The 27,817-nt window shown below is 39.2% G+C and overlaps 1 protein-coding gene across 17 annotated transcripts; it reads right to left on the bottom strand.

Annotated features, from left to right (window-relative positions):
- Positions 1 to 191: 191 nt before the first annotated feature.
- On the bottom strand, positions 192 to 27,760 carry NFYA (nuclear transcription factor Y subunit alpha). Of its 17 annotated transcripts, none has more exons than XM_081139476.1 (10): positions 27,621 to 27,760; positions 19,662 to 19,809; positions 18,019 to 18,102; positions 15,085 to 15,231; positions 9,721 to 9,852; positions 9,220 to 9,325; positions 7,633 to 7,799; positions 6,392 to 6,565; positions 5,478 to 5,579; positions 192 to 2,783 (listed from the first exon to the last, which is right to left on the bottom strand). In XM_081139476.1, exons 2-10 carry the CDS (start codon positions 19,734 to 19,736, stop codon positions 2,730 to 2,732), a joined length of 1,041 nt encoding a protein of 346 aa, XP_080995602.1. In that variant the 5' UTR covers positions 19,737 to 19,809; positions 27,621 to 27,760; the 3' UTR covers positions 192 to 2,729. The 17 variants fall into 17 exon arrangements, with proteins under 17 accessions (XP_080995602.1, XP_080995592.1, XP_080995607.1 ...); XM_081139466.1 differs by having other exon boundaries at positions 18,019 to 18,105; positions 27,621 to 27,731; XM_081139481.1 differs by having other exon boundaries at positions 7,633 to 7,781; positions 18,019 to 18,105; positions 27,621 to 27,710.
- Between the last annotated feature and the right edge of the window lie 57 nt (positions 27,761 to 27,817).

Raw genomic sequence — 27,817 nt, 5'->3', positions numbered from 1 at the left:
GTAAGACCAAATATATAATCAGCCCACAAGTGACAAAATACTTGTCAGCAGGGTAAGAAGGCCAAAAGGGAAGGAAAAGAGATTAAAAGGAGAGATAGCTAAGAGGCCTGGACACTACACATGTCTGTCTACAGAGATCAATTTCAACATTATAAACAACCTAGAACCCAAGAGATGTAGACGTCTCAAAATTCAAATCACTTTTTAGTATTTTTATAAATTTATTTTAAAAAATAACAATTGCAATGACATCAATGATCAAATCACCTGTACTCCCCCTATTGCTGAGGGGAAAAATATATATAATTGAGTCCCAAAGGAAAATCAAGACATTATTATTATCAGGCACTCAATAGCCAAAAATGTTGGTCCAGTGGTATAGACACTGACATGTTCAATGTACCAGTACAATTAAAATATATACACTTACAATTATCCTGCAAAAAAAAGCACTCAAGAAGTGAAATAACTATGTATTAAACCAATTATTCACTCATCCATTCACTCTTTCTACATCTAGAAGTCATCACTACAGTCACAAGGATATATGAATAAAAGAACTTCTGGCAACAAATAAAGAAAAAATCCAAACCTCAACCCCCCCCACTTTGTGGGTTATTACGGTGTGCTAAAATGACCACAATAAAAGGGTCATGAGTTAGCTGAAATGCAATGACAAAATGACAACTGAAGCATTTAATTTTAAACAAAACTCAAATGCATGAAGAAGTAATTCTGCTACAATGAGGTTGGAATCACTATGTACAAACTTACAGACACAAATAAATAGCATTTTAGAATTGCTATTGGCTTAAGTACTAGAAATTAGGTCTGAGGAATCTTTCTGAACTCTGTACCTTAAAGATTCTTAAACAAACCAAGGGATAGAAATTCCTTTGTTTTTAGTAATCTATCATCTGAAAAATTTGGGGATTACTGGATAAAGTTAACATCTAAAACTCATATAGAGCCAGAAGTTTCTAGTGAGCCTACCAAAGAATCAACCCCTCCACTCCCCCACATCTGGAAGCCAGATGATTGGATTCCAGGAACTAGAAAGATACTTCACTTCCTGCTTTCTTTGCATAGCTCTGTCCCTCTATTTCTACCATTACAATGCTTTCCCTTTGTGATGTTTCCTTTAGAGAGTTAAGTATTTTCTCTCTCTTAAAACAATAAGAGTAAAATATAAAAAGACCCAATCTTTACTCTTGGTATTTAAGTCAAACCCAAACGTTCCTCAAAATAATTTTCCTTTTGTTTTCACGATAAGCAGAAACTCTTCTGAAATATATTTCTACCGGGGTTCAACATCTAGAAAAGAAATGAGGCACAACCCATTCTGGGAACTGTGGCCCAATTCCCTTCCCTACAGGCACCTCTATTTCCAGTCTTTAATTTGTCCCCAGAATGTAGATGCAATGTGAAAACTTTCCTGCACAAGGCATATGGAGAAAGGGGGGAAGCAAATGGAAACTGGCACCGAGTCAGCTGCCATGGGAAGCATGAGTATGTCCGTTTTCTGGGGCCAGCACAAAGCGTTGCAGGAGTGAAGCCAACATCCACCATAAGCTCGAGCAGATAACCTGGAGACCATCCAGGACAGCTTGATCGAACAGTGCTTTCCAGAAATTGTCAAGGACCAAATCTCAGACTTCTACTTTCCGTTGTTAAAAGGTTATAGTGTAAATGTATTCTCTTCATTTTAATGATCCATCCTAGGCATCCATCCACTGAAGAATCATGCTATATGACAACACATGGGTGTATATACTACTCTTTTTCTAGACTGAAACACATAAACCCTTCTGTTTTCCAAATGTTGTCACCAAGCCTCTGATTGAAAATCTCTAGTTTGCCTCTCTGTTTAGGAGTTACTACAAATGTCCTCAGCACTTCAGCACAGTTGTATTGTTTTGTTCTCTACTTAGAAAGTTTCAAGGTCCAATACCTTCTAAATTGTATTAAAGTAACCATAGTAAGAACTATGGTCCAGATGACCTGTCAACAGATGGACAAGCAGATCACAACTGGTCAAAGCTAAAAAAGATTCAGCAATTATTGTTTTTAATGCTTGATTCTTTTATCATTCTATTCCCAGAATTAGCTTTTCCTTCGCTGGAGTCCAAAAATACCAACCTATCATCTGGGCAAACAGAAATTCTTATTATTACCACAGATTATATGAATGTATCTCAGAGAATTTATTATTTCCATATTACGAGATGGAACTTCCATGCCCAGAAGTCATCTCTGAATACAAAGTGTCCATTCACATAGCCTGAGATCCCTTGTCAGAAGGATGGAGGATGGTGTTTAGATTCCACGGGAAGGAGTGGGCTGCAGCTTCCCTGATTGCAGTTTAGCTGGAGAAGGTTGTTCGTCCCTGCTGAGACAACTAGCTGGCTTCACCAGTCAGCATCTAAGTGCTGTGTGTGGTACTGCTGTGCTGGCATGAGTCCTTTGCATCATCCTAGTCCATGAAATGTCAATGCCATCAACAGTCTAAAATAGGTCCTGACTGAAGGGTGAGACAAAGCCTTGCAAGTTCAATTTGCCAGACACCACTGCAATTACAATACTGAGCCACTTATTAAAAACTAAGTGGGTTTCTGTCCTGTAGAAAAGGGCAGAATGTGATCATCAGTGTCCCATCGGAAGAAGTGATCAATTTCCTGGTATAGTGGTGAGGAACATGACCTTGATCAGCTCCATCACGTGGCCTGGGGTTAGGACACTCGGATGATCTGTGTCATTGCTTCTTCATCTGTTTGGTTTGGATCCTAGAGACAAAGAAAGCATAATAATGGTTAAAGTCCTTTGCAAAAGCAACAGGAACTTGTTGCTTTCACTACTTTATCATTAAGGGCATAGACACAACTTTGCCAAGTAACCCAAAGGCCTGCATGCAGTGTGCATACATGGATTAAAATGCAGCTCCATTTGGAAACAGGAGACAATAAATCTTATTCTTAAAAGGATTAAAAATCTGATCTAGCCTGCACTCCATTCCTGAACACTCCAGAGTTGATAGCAGACCTGTGTTGTGCTCTACCCTTAGTGTTTAAGGGTCCTTAGAAGCAGCTAAGAAAAAGAGAGAAGCCGTCTCATGCAGTACTTTTGTGTCATTATTTTACGATCATCATATTTCAATGCTGAGCACTTAGCAGAGCTAAGTGATTGGGATTTATTTAATGCACTCACTTAGTTAAAAGGTATAGTGTAACCTAGAGGTTACAGATAAACTTGGTGCCCAGATGGGTAAACTGATTTGCTTGGGCTAGAGTCAAAAAGTTACTCAGGAGCCCAGCAAGGACCAACTGCCAAATCTCTTGGTACCCATTTAATATTCTTTCCACTAAACTCTGCCTGCTGCCTCTCACAACCCGAAGTGTTAAGACAAGATTTGCCTGTGGAAGTTTTTTGCAACACTCCACAATAACTGCCTTTAGTTCTTCTACACCAAGGCTCTGAAGCCTCAATTGGCATGATCTAAGGATAAGCTGAAAGATTCTGAAGGTGGTAGGCCTGGAGCTTTGTCTTGGTCAATGAGTGAGAAAAACAACAGCATTTACTGAGCCCTCAACATGCACTAGGCTAAGGAGGCACCTAATGTGACTTACTACATGAAATTCCCACAACATTCCTGTGAAGTATCAACAGCACCCCACTTTACAGGTGAAGAAACTAAAAGAGGCTAAAAGACGCTAAGTAACTTGACTGAGGTCATATTGTTAGCACAAGGAATTAGCAGAGTTCCTGGCACAATGCCCACAGCTGGCTTCTCTACATCTATACCCTGCATAAAAGAGTAATGAGAAAGGAGTGGTTCTCACACTACACGTAGGAATTAATAGTATAGAAGGAATTAGTGCTCATGTGCAGGAACACCACAGAATACCAGTATGACTGGCAGGCATGATGAGGAAAAGTTCCTTGGATGTTGTACAGAAATAGTTTGTGATCTGATGCAGTAAAAATGAGAAACTAGCATGCATCCTTGAGCAGGGGCCTGAAACAATTATAAAAGCACTACCTTCTAAAGACTGACTGGGCTATAATGGAGGTGGGGTGTGATGGTCATACAGAATGAAGTAGCGGTGAGTGGGTGGCATCCATTAACTCAACAAACATTTACTGAGTGCTTGTTTAGGATGGGGCATTATGCTAAGAGCAAAACAATCCTTTACTCTTTACACAGCTAATAGTCTAGTGAAGGAGACAACCACTGCACAATTACACAAATAAGGCAGTTCAAATACTATTACACTCTAAAGAAAAGGTAGATGTGGGGAAATAATAGGGTAGGAGAGACATACTCTGGATAGGGTCGGCTAGGGATAGCCTCTCAGATTTAAACCAAGACCTAAAAGATGAGATAGCCATGCAAAAAGATGGGGAGTGAAAAGCTTTACAGATTGGCTGTTTTGAAGACAAAGGTCCTAATGGCAGGAGACAGAACAATGAACAGTACAAGCAAGAGCATAAAGACCAAGGAGTAGGAGGAAATGAAGCCAGAGGCAGGCAGGACCTAGATCATGCAGGACCTTGTTGGCCAAGGTAAACACTTTGGATTTTAGTCTTAAGTGTAAATGGGAAAGGATGGAGGGTAGAAGTTTAAGCAAGATGCTGATGTTATATGATATACATTTAAAAAAGATCACACTAAGATGTGGCTAATGGACCAGGGTGGCACAAGTTTGGAAGGGAGACCAGTAGGGAACTGTTACATTAACTGAAACAAGAGAGAGAGGATTAGACTAGGCTGACAGCAGTTGGGAGGGAAAAAAGTAAACCGAATCAGATTATATTTTAGAGATAAAACCAAAAGTTGGACAATTCTAGTAACTGAGTGGATGGATACGTCACTTGTTGAGATGAGTGGTTGAGGCATTAAAAAAAAAATCAAGAGGTCTATTTGGATATATTGATTCAGAAATGCTATAGAATAAAATCAGTGGAATTAGATGTAAGAACCAGTACAATATAGGAGTTACAGAGTAAATCCTGGAATTACACTGCCTGGGTCTGAATTTCAGTTGTACCATTTTATTAAGTATTTTACTTAGGCTAACTATTTAACCTGTTCAAACCTCCGATTTTACTGTAAAATGGAAACGTAATTCTTACCTCATGGGGCTTCAGGTTGCTGTAAAGATTCAGTGAAAAAAAAAAAATAGCTTATAAAAGCACCTAACATAATGGCTGGCACATAGCAGTAAAGTGTTAGCTGGTGGTGTTCTTTGAAAATCAAGATAAGTGAGAGTATCAAGAAAGACTATTAAAAAAAAAGAAAGTATTAATAACTGGCAAAGGTTGAGGGGGGAAAAAGGCCACTGGGTTAAAGACCTTTAAGTGCTTTAAGACAAAATGGACAGAATGTTGCGTCCAATTTAGAGAATAGCAAGAGAAAAATGCAAAGGCTTCAACCCAAGAAAATAGAAAGCAAGAAGAATGAGAGGTTTAAGCCTTCTTACCTGCATATGAGGACTATCCTTCTCCTTTGGAGAGAAAAACCGTCCACCTTCACCACGCTTCCGTGCCATGGCATGACGGTGCCGAGACTCATGCAGGTATTTCTAAAACAAGAGAAATAAAACCATTTAACTACTAGCTGGAACCAGCACAGTTATCTAATGCACAAGTTCCATCTTCAGTAGTTCAGAAAAGCACTGATTAAAGCCATCATGGGCACTTACGACTTTGAATTATGGAGAAAGCTTTGGGGAAAACACTAGATAGCAGCTTACCGTATATAACTACTATGAGAATGTAAATGCTAAATAAATATTATAAATTCAAAAAAAGACTACTCGAAGGTATCCCAGAGACAGCTAACTATCACCCAATATGTATATATCCGTTCCTTTGCTTTAATAACGGACCAAATTTTCCTTGGGCAAATGGCTGCTTAGTAAAAAGACTGCATTTCCTACCCTTATTTGCAGGTAACTGTGGCCGCGTAATTAAATTTTGGCTAATGAAATATATAAAACTTCCTAAAAGTTTCCTTGAAAGAGAGTTGCCTCTTTTGTTCCATTTGCTCCTAGGCTGGAGCCCAAGCAGCCATCTTGGACTATAAGTAGCGTACTAAGAATATCAGAATAAGACGGGGAGAATGGGTATCGAGGGCTGTGGAAATGTGCTACCAGCTCAGGACAATTTATCTCTGGACTTCTTTTATGTAAGAAAAACTTTTAAAATTTAAGCCAGTATTATTTTTTTGTCTCTGTAGTTGCAGCTGCATATAGCAATGACAAATGATAACTTTTGATAGCTACCTTCAGTTGTTTGGAAGGTACTCAAGGAAATAAATCATATAAAAGGTAATCACTTCTCAAAGCAGAGCCCTGGTACTCTCTTCCTACATCCTTCCCAATGTTACACATACCCTTCTTTCCTTTGGAATTTTCCCTTCTGCCTCTAGTTTGGCTCGGGCTTGCCTCCTCTTAAGTATGCGGTGGTACTGTTTGGCATTCACATAGAGAGGCTCTTCCTCGAGCATCTCTGCCCCAGGTAGAGGGATTCTTTGGATAGCAGGCACAGAGCCAGCACCAGGTACCATCTGTGTGAAGAGAACACTAGTTTATTAAAAAGTGACATGAAGTATGGACACAGGAAACAGTTTCTTAATCCATGTTAATCTAGTTTCTTCTGACTGCTACCAAGAGTAGCTTTTACAGGGTATTCAGTTAAATGCATTTCCTGGAGAACATTATGTTTTAGAACATAAAACTAAATGCATTTTAAACAAACATTACAGATAATTACATTATAGGGGGCCCAGGAGCCACACTAAGAAACAACATAACCTGATCCAAATTCTTGTCCACGCATGGCTCCAGTTTCTAGGAATGTCTGCTGCCATCTAGTGGTCCAGAACAGTAATCAAAGACAATAAAATAGTACAAAGGAAAATAGGGACAAATTTACCAAGTGCTACTTAATGCCTATAGTTATACAACTAATTAAGTTAACTTACTATATAATTCAATCCTAATTTTTCTAAACAAACAAAAACAAAACATTGTACTAAATGTATGATGAAACAAGTCTCCTTTGCCTCACTCCCTTACCAACTATAACAACTTTCAACATCTGCATTGTTTCTTCTGGTAGTTTCCTCCATCTCAGTGCAGGCTTCTATTACTCAATTCTTACGTTATCCATTTTAGGTACTACAGACTGACATCCTATTTTGACATATGAGGCTTTAGCTTTCACACACACCACCCAACTCTCCTTCCTTATCTTCTCAATGTATTTATACCACATATTTTTTCTTCTCTGATTATAATCTTTCTGAATTTTAGTTTACTTCTTGTTTCATCCACTAGAGACAATGTATTTTCCAACTGCCAAAGATCAGTAGTCTAACTCTCCCTATTATATCTCCAGCACCGAGAATAGTGCCTGGCACACAGTAGGTCTTCCGAATGAATTGTGGTCTGTTGTAATGTTTATTATAAAAGTAGATCGCTGTAACTGCCTTAAGGATCAATCTCAAGGCCAAGAAGTCAACATTATAAACAAACATCAAATTGCAGATTCAAGAATTTTGCAAAGACAGAGAGATATGTGGAAAAAGAAATTATAGGTGATAACAGTGAGCTGAAGAATCAATATTCTTACCATGACCATCCCTCCTGAATTGACCACATTGCCTGCCACTGGTAGTGTCACAGTGACAGTCCCTTGTCCACTGCTGGTTGTATTGGTGTTGGCTCCTGTCTGAACAATCTGTGCTCCTGCCAAACTGGCTGCTGGGATGGTGATCATGCCTGAAACAGGGACTGTAACTTTAAGAAAATAAAACATAAAACAAAAAACAGGTACACAGAAAGAAGGGAACAGAGTTAGGTCCTCTTCTATCTGGCACACTCATTCACCCTGGAAAAACATACTAAACAGCACAAGGGGGGAAAAAGCACTCACCCACTCTCTGCCTGGTTTAGTACATAAAACCCACATAATAATCTTTGAAACTATTAACTTTCTGGGTACTAGCTTTGAATAAATCTATCCTTGAAATGGATACTTTCCTGGGCATTACAATAATAGTTTTCAATGGATGGTGAGGCAGTTTGGAAGCTTCCTCTTCTATGGGTCAGTCTGACTAAAGCTATATCCAGTTTTTGTACATATGAACAATCTGCTTCAGGATGGAGATTTTATAAACCTGTAAGTTGTTCATCCTAAACTGACAATGAACCAGCCAGTTGCAGGTCTGAAACTTAAATCAAGCACCCCAAGTTCCCAAACTATCAACAGCAGCACGTGAGGAGGATGTGTTTGCCATTATCTGTTTGGGCTCCTGCCAGTGCTCAATCCAGTTCAGGCCCTCTCTTGAGTCATACACGAGCACTGTTACTGTATTCACTGGATCTTGCATACTGCTAAGTCTTTAATCTTAATTACAAATCAAACCTTTAGTCATGGAATATGAGATGTCCTTTTAAGATTTAACTATCTGACAAATGCCTCCAAAAGCTCTTAAGTTCAGTTTGAGGCACCTCCTCCTCTCAAGCCATATTTCATCTCTCCCTTCTGTTTGCATCACCTATTCCTAGGACATATCTCTATAAGAGCTCCGCACTATATGTGTTCACAGTATGCCTTCTTTATTAGACTAGAGGCTGTTTGAGGAAAAAGTTCTTCTTTCTTAGCAAAGTTCTACATACATAATAGGCATATAAGTCTTTTTGGAATAAATTAACAATGGAGTGGCACAGAAAAAAATACAACTAAGCAACAACACTCCAAATGCCAACTTGATGCTGATCCATTTCTCCCTCTACCAACGAAGAAACTCCTATTTCTAATCTTTTATTTAGAAAGTGTTAAGCAGAAGATTATTATATTAGTTCCAGGTGTAAACCCCAGTAAATAGACTTTACATAACTTACTAAGTGATCATCTCAATAAACCTCATACCCATCTGACACCATACATAGTTATTAGAATATTACTGACTATATTCCCACGTTGTACTTTACATCCTCATTAGGCCCAGTCTTTTAACTACCACCCCAGGGACTCCTACAAATGGAATTAACAATGGTCATGTATTGGTGATAAGGAACCAACAATCAATGGAGACATATTTTTTATTAAAAAATATGTCATGTAGAGGTCGCCACAAAATTTCTGAAGTATCATTTGCTTAAGGGATGAAGATGATGCCCCCAAAAGTAGACAGAAATGAATGGGCACACTTACCTTGCTGGAGAATGGTGCCATCTGCATTAACTGGCTGATAAACGATGGTCTGCCCTTCAGCAGTCTGTGCCACTTGCTGACCCTGGACAGCAATCTGCTGTTGTGTCTGTAGGAAATAAATCATGACACAATTTAACAGATTCTAAAACATCACAAAGAAAAGAACCATATAGTCTTTTTTTTTAACATCCTCACCCAAGGATATGTTTTTATTGCTTTTAGAAAAAGAGGAAGGGGGAGAGAGAAACACTGATGTGAGAGAAACACCAATCGATTGCCTCCCGTATGCACCCAGACCCGGAATCGAACCCTGAAACCCAGGCATGCACCCTGACTGGGAATCAAATGCTCCAACTAACGGAGCCACCTGGCCAGGGCTAGTCTTTTTCTTAAAAATATTTTTGATGGTCTTCTCCCCCATTTCTACATGTGAAACATGGCTCAGCTGTCGGACCCTTCCAAATCAGCTATGCTCCTGTGTCCACCACCTGGTAGAACTACCTGGCTCTGGCCAGCGGTGACGGCTGTCTGGGGCTGCTGGATGATGATCTGCTGGGTCTGGCCCTGCTGGCCCTGAACCTGCACGGCCTGCCCACCCTGGATCTGGATCTGTCCGGGTGGCACCAACTGTATCTGTGGAAGACAAAACAAAGAAAGCTTAGTACCTTGCTGACACTGGTATCTTTCGGTCCTAGAGCATTAGTTACCCAAATTACTCTACAAAGTGGAAAATGCTGTGAAGAGGAAAAAAACAAAACAAAACAGCAGTCCTGTTCTGCTATTATTTATGAGAGATAACTTGTTTTCCACTTATGAAACAATGGAGGAGTTCTGACTGCTGCCCGGATACTGAATGATATTACGGAATCAATGGCAGCTTTTTAAAGATGATACTGCTGGCATCGTGACATTTATTTTTAGAGCATGTTTATTTAAAAATACATTCTGAAGTATTTTTTACTGATGAAATGATATATTTTATATTCAAAATGATTCTTGAGAGAGTAGGTGAATACAGATGAAACTAGAAAGACTGATTATGTGCTGATAACTATTGAAGATGGGTGTGGTGATTCATCAGAGCATTCTCTTTTTTGTCTATGTTTGAAGTTTTCTCTAATAAAATGTTGGGGGGAAAATAAGTCATTTCCAGTTTTTCCAACTCTAAGCTGGAATTGTATAAAAATGTATACACCTCTATCAAGGAGGAGACCTCCTTGAAGGATGTATGTCTCAAGCCCCAGACCCTGCCAGATGAGCACTGGACCAATGGCAGTTGCAATCTCACTAACTCCATCCCCCCAAATTACAACAAGACAACATTTGAGGGCTAACAACTTCAATGTGAGTATTCAAACACAGTACAACTGTTTTCTCATCTTTAAACTAAGAACAAAACTACCTCCTCCCCTAAGTCATGAGGCCAGCTTTAGAACACTTTTAATGCTATTTAAAAATATTTAAGACACCACTTTAATAATAAACACCAAGATCGTGTCTTCGTAATTACAGTGGTTAAGCTTGGGCAGATGTGAAAAAGTGGGTCATATAAGGCTGGTTTGTTTTTTTAAACAAGTCAACAAAGTCTGGGAACCTTGGGCTCTGTGGTATTTATTACAGCAGTATTTATCAAAATAGGGTTCTGTGATTTCTTAAGTATAACTTAACTTCTGAAAGGGTAGGGTTATGAAGAGAGAAAGAACAAAATTAGACCCATAAAATAATTTCTGGAAGTGTTCGACTTCCCACTTGCAGGTTTACTTTAAGGAAGGGGCAATGTCCAAAAAAGATGACCAGAGAAAGCAAGAGTCAGAGAACCTCATTTTGAGTTTTCCCAAAAGTTTTCCAGGGAAGCCTCACTGTCCTGCAGATATCACTCCCACATGCTAACTGCCTTTACAAGGAAATTCTTCTTCCCAGTCCGGATTGTGCCATAACAAAAAATGTACATCTAATCCACATTAGTTCCTAACCTTGTTAGGTGAACTGTGTCTCACCCAGACTGTTGCCTAGTGTTTCAAGGTGATTGTAGCAGGTTATATTTTAAATCATATTTTAGATTTAATCAAGGTGGGATTCATTTTTAAGTTAAAGTTCAGAGATGGCTCCATCTAAATACGGCATTGCTATTTTTAGTTTATACCTTTCGTAACTGCTGTCATCATTTATGCCTTATTCACCACAACTGTGTTGAGCATTTTTATATTTTTAGTAACTGCTTTTGCAAGCTAATTTATGTACTGATATTAAAATGAAAAAGTTTGTTTTTAAAAATTTAAAATAGTATACAAAATCCTTAAACATGCAGGGAAGTTGAAGCTATCATATCAGACATACCCACAGTCACTGTTCAGATTTAACAAGCTAATATTCTGTCATATTTGCTTCGTTTAACATTCCCTTCCCAACTAAAAGGTAATCACTCTACTAAAACTGGTGATACTCCTTACAGAGCATATTTTATACAAGTATATCCATAAAAATATATAGTGCTGCTTAATAATTTTATAAATCTCAAGTAAATGGCACCATATTGTATCTTTTTATAATTTGCTTTTTTCAGTCAATGTGGTGGTTTTCAAGGTATAGCTAGTTGAAATAGAACTAGTTCATTCGTTTCATTTGGTATAAAGTATCACGCTAGATAATTATACTCTAACTTATTCATCCATTCCTGTTAACTTTTGGGTTTGGTACTATCCATGGTTTTTGGAATCCGGTAGGGATCTTGGAATATATTCCCCATGAATAAGGGGGATTACGGTAGTCAAATCAAAATTTTTTAAATGTCTTTTAAGAAATCCTTCTCTATCCCACTGCATAAAGAAAATTCTCCTGCGAAGAGAATCTAGTTTCCCAGTATGCTCTTTTACATTTAGATCTTTAATCTATCTAACAGGTATTTTTGTATATAGTATGACTAGAGATTTTCTTTTTCTGTATCACTTTTTTTAAAAATTAAAGTTGAGTTGATATACATTACATTAGTTTCAGGTGTACAATATAGTGACATAACACTTATATACCTTACAAAGTTTGATATACATTACATTAGTTTCAGGTGTACAATATAGTGACATAACACTTATATACCTTACAAAGTGTCACCATAAGCCAGTCTAGTAACCATGTCACCATAAAGCTATCACGATATTACTGATTGTATTTCCTATGTCATATGTTACATCCCCATGACTTATTTTATAACTAGAAGTTTGTACCTCTCTATGCCCTTCACCTTTTTCATCCTTCCCCATCGCCCTCTCCTCTATCATCAGTTGTTCTCTGTTAGTTTTGTTTTTTTTAGATTCCACATATAAGTGAAATAATTTACTTGTCATTCTGACTTATTTCAGTTAGCATAATACCCTCTAGGTCTATCCATGACGTACATCTATATAATTCTTAAACCATTTCTTCACTAATATTTTATGCTATTTTTGTTATATACCAATTTCCAATATTCTTGAATCTATTTCTTGGCTCTCTATGCCAGTTCCATTGTCTATATCAAGCCAGGGAGCCTAACCTAAAATTGTATGCAAAATTTTCCATGAATCTGGACATCTACACCTTTTCTAAGAGGGCACAGGATCTCGTTGGAATTCTAAAATAGAGGATGCAATGTAATAAAGGTTAAGAAGTACTTTTCTAAAAGAAATAGCTATTCAGAACACAATTCTTATAAAAAAGAATTGAAATCTTATGCATCGGAAGAAAGGCTATGGAATCTTACCTAGAGCCTTATATACGTAACAGAAAACAATTTTCCTAGGATGATTTGATTAGTTACCTACAGTCCTGCTTGGTGAGAGGAGAATAAAATAACCCTGTAAGAGACTCTTAAAGGCAAATATATAAATAAATTAACTAATTCCATAAAATCACAGAATTTAGAGCTGGAATGAACCCTAGAAATCACCTGATGTAAACTGCATTTTCAGATGAGAAAACTGACAATCAAATGACTTGGACAAGATCTGAAAGCTTGTTTAATGGCAGACCTGGGAATGAAAAGTCAGGTCACGGCAGCCCCAGCGCCATTCCTAGCACTAGCACATCGTCTCCATTCGAGAGTGGAAAGGAAGGCGTGGCGGGGGGACGACGAGGCGGCAATCAGAACAGAAATGAAATAGCAGTGTAAAATAGAGTCAAGTACACATACTAATTTAAAGCCTTATACATTTTTTCATGGAGAAATGTGGAAACTGTTTTTAATCCTAACTACAACTCTAGCGTGGCAAAAATATGCCAACAGCTTTAAAAATGCTCTTACTCCTTACCCAAGCAATCCCCCCCACTCCAAAGAAACTACCCAAAGAATTAATTCAACTGAAAAGAAAACTACCATGCTCAAGGAAATTTATAGTAACCTTACCTATAAAAGTAAAAGAAAGAAATAAATAAAAACAAAGTGTGCGTGGGGGTGGGTGGGATTGATGTGCCTCCCTTACAGGTAAGGATTTACCAAAACAAAAAGGGGCAAAGGAATGTGGAAAAATTAAAAGTCTGATTTATCAAGCAGTGTGATCATGGCTGACTTTTTCCAAATTATATTAAATTCCTCCAGAAAAGCTAAGACATTAATGCTATCACTTCAACTGTTAAAACAAAATATACACATATAGTATAATATTAATAGTTCTTCCCCATCCCCATGCTATTAAACATATATACAGAGGGGTCTGGCTATTAATTACAAAGATGGTATCACACAGTGCACGTTTTCTTACAAATTATTTTTCACCAGAAGTACCTCGATATTAACCACCCCCATGTCAACAGTTCATCCTTTTAATAACGTAATATTCCACATCTGAAGATAGTATGACTTATTCAACAATTTCCTTATTCTTATTAATAGACATTCAGGTCACAAAACAGCTTTTTGGCAGTATAAGGCTGCAATGAATGTATTTGTATATTTCTCCCTATATATTGATGCTTTTAGTCCTATAGGATTCTCAGAAGTGGAAGAGGTTTATGTATTTAAGAGTGAGACGCTTTTCCAAAATGACTTTAAAATTTCAAATTACCTAAATAATGAGTTTTTCCTTTTCTCCACACCCACTGTAAAACTAGATATAATCATTCTTTTTAATTTTTGCCAAATTGACAGAAATCCCTCTACTTACAAAATTTGATGCCAGAGTTGCATGTAACATCATACTTACTTCTTAATCTCTTCTATATTTTTGTCTTTACCTTTGTTTTCTGTTTCACAATCAGTCTTTCCAGTAGATTTATCTATTTTAATCATCTGCTTAAAGAATCAGATTTATCCTTTCTACATTTTTGTTAGTTTTCTACTTCAGTAATTTTAACCTACTTTTTGCTCATTTTGTTCTTTTCCTAACTTCTTATGAGAAATATTATTCATTTATTTTCAATTAAAATTAAAAGTATTTTGCTTTAAATACAGTGCTAGGTGTGTGTGATGGGTATGGACTGAAATAACTTTTTTTCATCACTTGCTAGATAACTCAAATTACATGGAAAGAAAAGGGGAACATTTCTGAGGAAAAACAAGAATCGCCAAAGCAGATTGTAAATTTCCTCCCTCACTGACTAGAAATACCAACAAAGGTCACCCAATGAATTACTTTTATTAAACAAGATTCCCATCTCTTCATATTCTTTACATTCATTCAAAAATCATGCCTAATTAGTCCTTACCAGAGATGTACAATTTCTGTCTAGTTCTGCTTTATCACTGGTACTACAAAGGTGGACTAATGACTAAATGCAAAGAGAGTAGGAAGCAATTATATGCAACAATACCAATTGTCAAACAGCTTGTAATAAATTATTCTTTAAAAACCTCTATTCTGATATTCTGTCCAGACACTTTCTCATACCACTCACCTGCTGCAAACCCTGTGTCCCAGATACAGGTACTTGCATGATGGTTTGGCCTTGTCCACCAGGGACAGCCTGGACCATGATGGGTTGGCCAGTTGATGTGATCAGCTGGCCCCCACTGACCTGTACCATTAATGGCTGCCCCTGGACCTAGAATAAAATAAAATAAGCACAATGAAATAACATAAAACACAAAACGGTTTTTTACTAAAAGACAATCACTGGAACTATTTTGCTGCCTTGCTAGAGGGGAAAAAGGCAGGAAAGACCCTAAGATAATAAGTCTCAAGTCCTGTCTTCTTCAAGCATCTATGGTATCTCTGATTAAAGGCCAAGCTGAATATTTCAGTCAGCTATAATGGAGTATATATCAAGTCTTTGGAGGTTTCAATATATATAAGGCATTTATCACCAAATACAGGCTATATTCATGAGAAGCGTTTAATCAAAATGTCAAGACTATTTGCCATTTTAGAATAATATCCAAGAGTGATCTCTGGTCAGGGCTGAAGAGGAGGCAATGAGAAGGGTGGCTGGTGGTGGTGATGACGGTTAACTACAAATTCTAAATAACCCGGAGGAAGTAAATCAAACTGTACCCAGCAATGACCCCAGGAGGCTGGGTAACAAGCCTTTCTGGAATCTTATGTAGAAGACCTTTTCTCCCCATAGTTTCTCAAGCATAAATGAAATATACTTCACCTTATATTTTGGGAATTCTAGTTTGGTGGTTGATCAAAGAGCCCACTAGTAAAAACTGCCTAGACATACTTTCTGGTCAGTTTGCAGTACCTGCAGTGGAATTTCTCACACTGGACCCTGAAATACCTGCAGTTATTTTAACTAAAGTTAGTTAACAGAAGCAATGGCAAATATGGAAATTACACAGAGCACTCAAGTATAGCAAAAAATTTCCCAACTTTGAAGCTCCCATGAATAAACAGAATATTTTAAAAGCCAGGACATTGTAAATGCTTTCTTGTACATTCCTGAGTCCCAATATAAAAATAACTAGCTAATAGAATGCTTTCTAGAAGCCAAAAAACAAGCTATTTTAAAAGAGAAATGGAATGAATGCTCAACAGAATAGCTAAAAGTCAAAAACTTTCATTTCCAGATTCTGTTTTAAGGAATTACTTGTAGCATTACAAAAGAATATTTGCATGACTAAAATAGTTATTTTTAATGCCAGTGAAAGAATGTTCAAATAAAATTAATAAAAAGATCAATCGGTCCTAGGGAAGTAAATTAGGCATTAAGCACACCCTCCCAAGTGTACTAGAATCTTTAGAAAGTCGAAGCCCTAGCTTTTGTTAAACCATTCATTGAGAAATTCCACTTTAATATTAAGAACTTTACAATCTGATTCTCATGCTTTCTCCTTTCCTTACTTCTCCACCTCAATCAAATCCCCTTTGTTATACCAATGTATGCATATGCTCTATCAGGAAATATTTTTTCAGAATATTTATTGCATGAATAACTGAAAGAACTATTTAAAATTCTCCAAAATAATGAGACCCTTAAGGAATGGTTTCCATTATTTCCATAAAGTGTCTCTATTTATTTTAAATAAAATCTACATAGGTAGGGAACACAAGTTTTAAGGCATAACTATAATAATTTTCTGGCTCTCCATCATCTTAACTTCTCCCCTCATTGACATGCTGTAAGTGCACATAATAAACCATTTGAGACTCCAAGGAGCCCACTGTATTTACAACATGATTACAAGGATACATGCATCAGACAAGCCATACAGTTAAGAGCATGTTACATTCCCATTCCACAAGTGGTTAATGACAATATTATTTTACACATCAATAAGATGAAGCAAGCATGAAAAACAAGAATTACAAGATGTTGGACTCTGAGATTTATAGTTTGGGAGAACCTCCAAGTTCAGGTTCTTTCAGCCTAATTTATGTTGAGAGTTGGCTGTATATCATCATCAAACACTGGGTGGCAGATTTGGGGGTTGGGTCAAAAGGGTAAAGTAAAATGATTACAATAAGGAGTAGTTAGCTGCAGGATGTTTAGCAGCACTAGTAATAAAGTGAGATGCCGGTTCTACATTCTAGGTCCTACTTTGAACCATTTCCATTTAATGGAGGGAAAAAAAATAGGGCACTAAAGTCTTGCCAGTTTCTCAAAACTACAGTCATTTCAGTCAAAGTAACCTACAGACACAGAAAAGACTAATGCTCCTACTTCTAATTTTATATAGGAGCTGGCCAAAATATCACCCCAAATTTGAGTATTTAACTTGGCCAACATATTAGGGAAATGCATTGGTTAAATAAGAATTCTCATAGTGGCTGTAACACCTAAGACCTATAGAAAGCACATTCCACTTATGTCCAATCTAGAGGTATGGGATAATCTTTGCGGATCTGATAAAAAGACAGGCCACTATTTTCCCAGGAAATAGTAAAGAGGCAGCAGTTAAGAGATTAACAAGATTTAGTGATTAGATGAAACTTGCCAAGTACAACGATTATTTTGCACCTGATTTGCCCTTTTAATAAAAATAAAGGACAATCTAGCCTAGCTAATGTACATATATTTTCTTTTCTACTATTATAATAATAATCATGAAATTTTACCTTGCAATCTGATACAGAGTTTGAGCTCTAAATAGGTTTTAATGTCACTTGTAAGAATTTCTTCCTGTCCCTTGTAATAATTCTTTCCAAGGCATTCCCAAAGAAATACATTTAGCTAAATGCCGTTTTCAGAAAATTCACACTGGAGTCACTACATGACTTGGCACGAAACATTAGAAAACTGGCACGGTATAAGCCTCAAAGACAAGTTAGCATCCAAGACATGCAACTGACTTTGCCATTCCTCCTTGAGATCCTACTACAAACAGCACCAGACATGAGGAAAGGAGAAGTTCATGCAGTGCTTACAGAGAATCAGAGAGGGCACCACTACCTGGAGGGTCTGGACTTGCTGGCCTGAGGCCGATGCCACCTGGGCCTCAGTCTGCAACTGGACAGCAGTGACACCACCCTGCTGCTGAGAACAGGAACAGGAAGAGCTTGAAATGTGTCAGGAAGGAAATGTATGGTTCAAGACATGAGATCACTTTACCTCTTAGAGGAGAGGGAGGGAGTTGTCTTTCAACAACCCTACCCTATGCAGGACTTTCCAACTGTACAGACTCCCTATCCTGAAGCTGTTTGGTTGAAGGAAGCAGGGTAGAAGATATTAGCCCTTCGTCCTCACAGTGGAACTCAAAACACACTTCCATGACTCAAAAAATGTCACTTGTCATCTTTAACACAAAAATTTTTAAAGCAGTCCTTCCCTCCACAAATAGGCATTTGGTCCTTTTGCCTACAAAGTTATTTTAATGCTCTTAATATTTCTTCAAATGAGTTCATAAGAACAAAGGTTTTAACAGCCTTAAAGATACAATGAATTTCTGGGGCTTAAATGCAATCATTAGAAAGAAAAAACAAAGCAATCACTGTGAACCAAATCATTTTCATGAGGTCACTACTCTCATGTCCCCAAACTAGGATTACTTCTACTCAACTGGAATACCTTAGAAGCATTTTCAACATAATTTTTATGTCCTGTAATAGTAAGTTCTGACAGAACAAAAATTCACCCACCAGGGCACTGGTGTGAATGGAAGGCCCTTTGTGGAATCCCTTTTACAAAGAAGGCAGTTGAAAGAAGCTGCCAGAGCCACAGCAGCTGTATGGAAGGAAAGACAAATAAAAGAGTTTAAATAATTACTCTATTAATCAAGAGTAGCTCCTTCCCTTGATCAGTAGATAGAAGAACTCACTATCAAAATTTCCTTTGCCCTCCCTACAAACTACTTTTCTGTATATCTAACATTCATTTTGGAAACAAAATATTTCCAGTCTTGGCCTAAGGTTATATTGATACATGATAATTTCTTTTCTTCTAGAGAGAAATACAAGGAAAGTTTCACTAAAATGAAGCTGGATATAAAGCACCAGAAAATGTAAGCTGTGTATAAATTCAAGAAAGCTATCCATTTAACTAAGAATAAACCAGTAGCAGGGAATTCCTTTCTAATGTGTGTTTATCCAAAAGAGCGGCTGTTTAACTACTATCCTCATGGTAAACTAGAACTTTTCAGAATAAGTACTGTGGTGGATCAAATCAAAGAGCTGGATTTCTTGGACGCTGACTATCCTGGTTTGTGTATTGTGGTCAAAACCTTAGTAGATCACTCACTAGCTTAATCAAGAAGAGAAACAACCAAATTGAATCCAGAAAAAACAAAAACTCCGAATTTCCATCTGAAAACAGACTAGGTGTTTTGACTTTTGGTAAGATAAAAAGGGGCAATTTAGTATTAAACCAAGCTCCCATGAAGAGCAAATTCTCAATGGTCACAGGCTGGATAGAGTTCTGAACACAGAAAACAGGAGAGAAATGACAACAAATTCAATCTTCAAAAAGCACTTCATTAGCACAAGTCCTCATACTCATCATTTATAAGATCTGGTGCCTCTGAAGGAATTCCCCCATTGAGTAGTGCTGTTATCAGCTTCATTGCTGTGACATTTAAAGAAGTTTCACTTCCATACCTGTTGCTGAATCTGTCCGGCCTGTACAACAATCTGCTCTGTTGAACTATTGCTGTTCGCTGTATACTGCTCCATGGTTTTTCCAAGTTAGAATCCTGAACACAGTGAGTTTCACTCCGGAGATTGTAGAAGACTGTGAGATGCACCCCTATTAGAAATGTTGGGAAAGAAACAAGAGTAGGGATTGTCAATAAGGCTTCGCCAGGTGATTAACCTTGAAACTTATCACTGTACTTTATTTTTAAGAAATCAGCATGAGAAACTAGAAAATTTTTATATACAGTGTCATTTTTAACTAGAATTACATGGCACAATCATAACAACACTACCATATTGCTATTTCACATTTTAAAAATGCTTTTAGTCATTTCATTGGCAATCTTACCTTTCAATACTAAACGAATAATACTTGCACCTTAGAAATACTCATGAGTTATAATATCACTTTGTCATAAGGCTTATTTAACACGAATTTTTAAGTCTGCACACATACTTTAGAGAAAAACGTTTAATTTATAACACACTTGTTGCCCCCCAAACATGTTACTCTAGTTTCCTAGGTATTTAAGACTTCAGGGTTTATATTTAGTAAGTAAATTACCCAGACCTGAAATCAAACGTTTATTTTGCTTATCAAAATCTCTATTAAGTGTTGCTAAGTAAAAAAGCCCTAGCGAAGATTTAGGAGTCTGCCTTTTAATCCAGAGCAAGAAATAAAACGGAATTATACTAATGGCAAAAATAATTTACAAATTAGAAATAAGGAAAATTTTTAAATGGCTAGGATCTTCTCTAAAAAGAACTTAAGTTTTCCCCAGTCTTGAATTTGAATGCCTAATAATATGCCACCCTTTATTGTATCATTTTAACTTCTTACTATGGCAATTTTCAAATATATACAAAAGCAATGAAGAACATTATAATAAACCCCATAGCCCTCATCTAATTTCAACAGTTCTCAACGCACAATCTTGTTTCACATATGCCTCAATCACTTTCCATGCTCTGCTGGATTCTTTTGGAGCAAATCCCAGACACCACATTACTCCCCAAATCCATAAATACTTTAGTATCTATCTCTAAAGAGAAATACTTGTTTGTCTTTATCATTTTATCACAAAGATACTGTGTGTCTACAATATCATTCAAACATTAAAAAATTAGTAAGTCCTTAATATCATCATATAGCTAGTCAATGTCCAAATTTACCATTCTCATACACTTTAACAGTTGAAGACTCTTTTTGAAATAAGGACACAATTAGGTAAATTGGAGTGATATTTGAGAACCATGAATCAAGATTTGATTAAAAAATTTAAGGGTAATTCTCTTTAGAAATATGGGGGAGGCACAGGTATATAAACAAAATGCAGTAAATCTTTTTCTTCAATTTTTCTCTGGGCCTTCATAAATCCTAAAACTTGAATGATAAAATTATGTGAGCTAAGCTGCATATTACAGCAGCAAAGCAAGGCACCACTCTCCATAAATCTACACATAGTGGATGAAATTAATCACTTGTAAGGTGTCTCAATATTATGTGAAATAAAAATATATTCAAGTAAATGTCCAAGTATTTAGGAAGAAGTGTATTGATGTAAAAAATTTACTTTGAAATGAGTCAAAAAATAAGATTGATGGATGAATGGATGGAAGGATAAGTAGATATCTGGTAAGACAGGTATGGTACAATGTTAATGGTAAACTCTAGGTGGTAAGTATATAGGTGTTTATCATAAAATTCTAACTTTACTGTGTGTTTGAAAATTTTTACACTAAAATGTTGGAAGAAAAAAATCTAACAAAAATTAAATAAGCTTATCACTCATAACCAAAATGGTATGTAGTGTATAAGAGCCATAAATTAGTGACAGGATGACTGTCATCACAGGACCATGCACCTGGTCATACAGTTCACCAACTCAATACCTTTGCTCTAATGAAATACACACTAAGCAAGTATCTAGTTTTAATTTGGATTTACATATAGTCAATAAGGAGCACATATAATCAGCAACACAAGTAAATTTGATGGCTATATTCTCATTATACACTGACAAAATGCCACTCTGATCTTTACATCAGTCTCTTCTGAATTGGTTGACTGAGTCAGCTCCAAAGAGACACCTGAACAGTAAAGTCAGGTTTTGAACCAGACTAAGTGGCTCTGCCAGGGAAGTAAACAATCTTCCCTAAACTCTATCTTGTCTCTAACTGCCAGTTACACATGATACATATATATGATTAAAGAATTAAGGGTCGTGATACAAAAGTGTAAATGTGACTTCATTTATATAAAACCCTAAAGGACAACAGTAATCTAGAGACAGAAAGCAGATCAGTGGTTCCCCTGGGACTGGAGAAGGACAGGGGGAGAGGAGAGGAAGGGGAAAGTGGGAGACTGGTTGGGCTAGAGTACCTGGACCTTTCTGGAGTGATGAAAATGCTCCCCCCCCCAGTTTTTCCACTGATTTTTAGAGTGGAGAGGGAGGGGGAGGCGGAGAGGGACAGGCATTGATGTGAGACACATCGATTGGTTGCCTCCTGCATACACCTTGTGGGGTGGGGGTGGGGTGGGGGTGGGGTGGGGGTGGGGTGGGGGGCTGAATCTGCAACCCAGGTATGTACCATTGACCAGGATTTGAACCTGAGAGCCTTCAGTCCAAGGGTCGATGCTCTAACCATTGAGACACACTGGCCAGGGTGTGATGAAAATGTTTCATATCTTCATTATGGTAGTGGTTCCACAGCTGTACAAATTTGTCAAAACTCATCGAATGGAAACTTAAAATAATTACCCTTTGTATCTAAACTATATCTCAATAAAGTTAATAAAGTTAATTTAAAAAATAAGTATTGTCAACATAAGAAACATTCAAACCTGTGAATAATTTTTGAGTTTATTTGAGCCAAACTGTCAGACAATTGCAGGGAAGCAAAATCTCAATGGATTTAGATAATGCTCTGGAGAATGGCAGTTTTGCATCTTATTTTATACATTACAATCAAAAGAGGAGACATATGTGGATTATATAAAATCCATTGGTGATAGATTAGGGAGGCGGAAAGAAGCAAAGTGGGGAAACCTCTGGGATTGGATAAAAGGTAAAATAACAGACATACACTTCTTTTACTTAGGTGGGTGCAGGATAGTTAATAGTCAACAATTAACTCGATGACAATGAGGGGATTTGTAGTCTCCGCAGAGCGGTGCCTGTGCTTTGAAGGGTCTGGAAAAAGGAAAATTACTTGGACTTTCCAAAGATACATTATTGTAGATGCAAAAAGACAACAGACTGGCTCAGTTAAAGTAAAGATTGACTTTTGTCAGGAAAGATCCTGGCCTAGGACGTGACTACCCACTGTAACTGCTTTTAGTTAAAAAGTTTTTAGTCTATCCTTTGTGGACTTTAGGTCTTTGAGTTTGCAAGGCCGCTATGCAGGCCTTGTCAGGTTAGCATGTGGCTCCTTTTTGCCCACAGTATCATGAAGGAATGTCCTCTATATTTTAACACCACCCCAACCCCCAAACCCCTTATTATATGAGATTCTTTTCTTGACCACTAATTTCCATCTTACTCAAATAGCATATTAATTACTAATAAACAGGTCATGCAGATTTTCTTAACTAATTTATCCCAGAACACAAGTGCTACAAATTAAACACATTTAAATCCACTATACTCTGAAGGGTAAAGAAAGAAAGCAGCTTCAAATCTAATAGCAATCCTCTCTCATAATAATGTTAAACTGATTCAGTCTGGAGCATGATACTGATATTGCTAAAGGTGAATGCAGTAACACAACTGGCTTCAGTGAAGCCACATGCACTTATTACTGTGAGCTTCAGTTAGCAGAACTGCTACAGCCAGTTAGACAGACATGAACAGAGCAAGGACAATGGGCCAAGTACAGGAACTCACCAGGGCAGAAAGCCCCAGATGACTACCAAGGGGCAAAACTGGGAAAAGAAGAACCTCACCCCCAGGGTAAACTTTCCTTCCCTAGCATATTGCTGGTCATGTGGTTTGGACCCCCTGACCTTTTCCTCCCTAAAGATAACATCTAGGCCTCAGTTGTATTTCAGCTCCAGGCCCAGAAAAGCAGCAAAACTAGACAAGTGATGTCATGGCTGCCTTGGCTGCCTCAGGCCCAGCTGCATTGACCAATGAATGACCCCTTGCCCTGGTACTGACCAATCAGTGGAGACCACAACCCTAAAACAGCACACCTGGAAAACTGATGAATATTCTATTGAGACCCTCCTGTGAGGCCTCCCCTAAGATTTCCACCTTCAAGGGAGATAAATACCCTCAACACAAAGGATCCAAAGTATACCAGCTCCATTCCCTTCCGTCCTTCTTCCCTCTAAGGGACCCCATGAGACTTGCAACCAGGGGAGCAAGGGGCAGCAGCAGCTCATCCCGGGCTAACCTCCTAAACCTGTCTCCAAGGCTCCCTTTTCTCTGACTTTTCAGTGAGCCAAAGCAGCAAAGCCTAGGCTCTCCTGCTGCTTCTTCCATGACTTTCCTTGATGCACTATCCTAAGTGTTTTTGCTGTGGCCAATACTTGCTTGCTTCGTTGTGCTTTATCTCTTGATTGAACTCTTTCCTTCACAAAGACAAGAACTGAGGTTGCATCATCTCGCCAATAACGGAACCAATAAAATCTGACGTTGTCTTTCCTTAAGTGCTACTCTGCCCAAGATTCTGACAAAATTAAGTCAGCCAGATTTACTCTGTCTAGCTCTTGTTTGTAACTCAAAGTTTTGAATGTTTTCTGCCACAAAGAGAGTGTTTATTCTGGCTAGTATGAAAATTCCCTTCTTTCCACTTCAAGGCACAAGAACTGAAGTGCAGCTAATTATTAGGAATCCATTCTATGTGGATCCACACACATTTTAAAGCTTAAACTTCCAGAAAGTCAACTGTAAGCATGTGAAAAGCCCTCATATTTGACAATCACTACCAGGTAGAGTCTAGAATAGAAGCTTTCAAACTTCTTTGACCACAATTCACAGTAAGAAACACATTTCTTATCATAAATCACTACACACATAACATTAAAAAAGTAACTGAAACAAAAGTTGCATGAATACTTATCTTTTATAAGATACTTTGGTATTTTCTATTTATTACAAAAAATCACCAGCATTAGCCCTCTAAATTGATTTTACAACTCAACAAGTGGGTCCTGATCTTTGATAAAAGATTAGAACTAAGAGCTGTCCAGCTTCTTCACTGTCCAAGAGGTTTCTGGATTAGAGTTTCTAATTTGCTTGTTTTCTCCACTAACAACGTATATCATGTCCCAGACAGTGTTTTAGAAAAAGAAAACTGACACAGATCCTAACTTCAAAGTCTTTAAATTTAGCAAAGGAGTAAAAATCTGTACTGGAACCAAAGTGAAACAAATTAATACGGCAATCTGGAGAAAACAGATTTCTTCCACTGGGGATAGATAAATCAAAGACGACTTTAGGAAAAAGGGGCATCTGACCTGGTGTTAAGTGCAAGAAAGACTTACATGTGATGATGTGGGAGGGGGTGGAGGGCTTCAAACGAAGAGCCAGCATAGTAACAAGGACACAAAAATTTCAGCATATGAACAGCTTTTATGTAAAAGGCCCCATAAATCAAGTGAAAGATAAGAGGCCAGACTACTGTCTCTCAAAATTCTAAGCAAAATTCTTCTGCAGACAGGTGGGAGCTCTAGGTGTTTAGTAAAAAAGTAACCAGACTATAACTAATTGTCTTTCAGAAAGTCTAGGTTGGTAGTTTTAAAGTGACCAGGTATGACACACTGCCCCATCTATCAATGTGGATAATAAAAATGAAAGAACACTGGATTAGGAGTTTTCTGAAACCTACCAGTTGTATCACCTTAGTAAATGTGATTTTAAAAAAACACAACGAAAACAGATACCATATACTGAATGCCTACTCTGTGTGCTAGGGATTGCGCTAGGTGCTTTGCATAAGTAAAAACTTTTAAAGTCCAAGGTAAATCTCCCTTTCTTCCCCTAAAGAAGCCACTGTTGCCTGGCTGGGAGTGGCTCAGCGGTTGAGCCTCCACCTAGGATCCAGGCGATTGGTGTTCGACTCCCGGTCAGGGCACATGCCCGGGTTGCACGATCAATCCCCAGTAGGGGGTGTGCAGGAGGCAGCCTATCAATGACTCTCTCATCACTGATGTTTCTCTCTCTTTCTCCCCCTCTCCTTTCCTCTCTCTGAAATCAATAAAGATGTATTTTAAATTAAAAAAAAAGGTTTTTTTTTGTTTTTTTTTTTAAAAAAGCCACTGTTATGGGACAGAACCTAACAAGTCAAAAACTTGTTTTTCCAATCTTAGAAAATATTCTTTATGGAGATATACAAGTGCTTTCATCAGTTGGGCTGTCCAGCCTAAACTCTTACCACTGCCCACTGCCCTGTCCTACCTTCCCTCTTTCACACAGCCCTTCTTTCTGTTAGCAATCCTCTTCCTTACTGTCAGGAGAAATCCAATCATCCTTGAGGCCAACCAAAGTGTGGCTAGGATAAGCCTTCCAGGAGACTGTTGTAGCTCACACATCAGTACAGTACTTCACACAGCTGAACCTGGCCCCGTTATAGGACTAACCGTTAGGTATTCATTAGTTGTTCATCTGTCAATCTCCACCAGGCAGGGAAGATTCTTATTTACATCTACCCACTCCTTCCCTATCAAATAGGTTGATGTCTGGTACATATTACTAATTGCTCCATACTTGGTTGTCAACAGATTTCTTCTCACCCGACCTAAAATCTCACAATATCTGCTGAAAAAACGTCAATATGGAATTGGTTTATTTTTTTCTACTATACTTTCCAAGAGAGAGCTGTGGACTGAGCTAGAAAGTCAAGCTTGACACGTTCAAAGTGACAAAGAAAGGTGAAAGGAAAACGAATTGTACACTGTCAAGGAAGGGAGAGTTCATTAGATGAGCAATGGCTAGAACAGTGTCAAAAGCAAGTCGCGCAGCCTCCGGGAAAAGGAATGCGAAGGGCTACTAGCAATCTCCTGTGAGGTTCCAGGCACCGCGTGGGCCGGCCTGAGCGCCGGGACAAGAAAGGGGAGACCGCTTGGTTGGGCTCCAAGACTGAGGTGTACGGTTCGGCCCTGGCGAGCGGGGCGGGGAGGGGAGGAAATGACGAGCCCAAAGGGGGTGGTAACGGCGCCGGCCCGGGTCCCGAGGCTAGCGTGATGGAAGGAGGGGCCCGGGCGAGCTGGGGGAGTGGGCGCACTAATCGACTCCCCCGCCCCGACCAGGGGGAAGCGGGGGCGGCCCCGCCGAGCGCAGAGGCGGAGACGGGCCGGCCCCCTCTTCCCGCCGCTCCCGGAGCCCTGTGGCCGCGGCGCGCGCCTTCCCGAGGCCTCCCTGCCGACCCAGGAGAGCGGGGGACACACGGACACGGCTCACGGAGGCCTGGGGGACGCGAGCCTCGCGGGGGGAGGGGGCGGTTTCCCGTCCCGAGTGCCGGAGCGTGGAGAGTGCAAGGGCGGGCTTAAGTATGAGGCTGGAGCTACCAGGAGGAAACCACCGAGGCGGGCGCGTGTGTGTACCTGAGTGTAGGGACATTCGGGGCAGGCAAGCCCGCCACTCCCGAGGCCGAGGTCTGAGAACCTTGGTCTAAGGGTCGAGGGAACCGGGACGCTCCTCCAACTGGCACTGGCACCCTGCAAGGGTCTGGACCCCGAGGTGCCTGTCCCCGGGGGCGCCATCCCCACGCGGGGCAGCCCCCTGCAGGCCTCGGCTGGGAGTGCCCCGGGCGCCCGCAGGCTCGGGGCCGGGGCAGCCAGCCCGGCGCTCGGCTAGGCTCAGCTCGACTCCCCGGGCTCGACGGGAGCCTGGGCCTCTCCTGAGTGGTCAGCGAGACCCGCCAATCGGGGCGCTGGGGCCGGCTCTGGGCCGCTGGATATTGGCTCCTCACACTCACCGTGCCTCGCTCCCCCGGTTCGCTGCCCGCGCTGATTGGCTCCACTACCGGACTCCGAAACCCAATCAGAGGCTCCAGCCGCCGCTGCCGCCGCCACTGCCGCTGCCTCGCAAAATGGCGAACCCGAACAAAGGGGAATCGGGCCTCCCTCCAACCGCCTCCGCGCAGGCGCCTCTGAGGCCACGCCTCCTACCCCA

The sequence above is a fragment of the Miniopterus schreibersii genome, assembly GCF_964146895.1.
Source record: "Miniopterus schreibersii genome assembly, chromosome: 6".
In the NCBI taxonomy this organism is placed as follows: domain Eukaryota; kingdom Metazoa; phylum Chordata; class Mammalia; order Chiroptera; family Miniopteridae; genus Miniopterus; species Miniopterus schreibersii.
The sequence above is the reverse complement of the archived record's forward strand: the minus strand, read 5'-3'. Positions and strand labels throughout refer to the sequence as shown.

Excerpts from the sequence above, each read along its gene's own strand:
- NFYA (XM_081139466.1), bottom strand. The coding sequence starts at position 19,736 with ATGGAGCAGTATACAGCGAACAGCAATAGTTCAACAGAGCAGATTGTT. Across the intron at positions 18,106-19,661 it reads CCGGACAGATTCAGCAACAG|CAGCAGGGTGGTGTCACTGC; the intron begins GTATGGAAGTGA and ends TCCTGTTCTCAG. Across the intron at positions 5,580-6,391 it reads AAATTCCAAAGGAAAGAAGG|AAATACCTGCATGAGTCTCG; the intron begins GTATGTGTAACA and ends CTCTTGTTTTAG.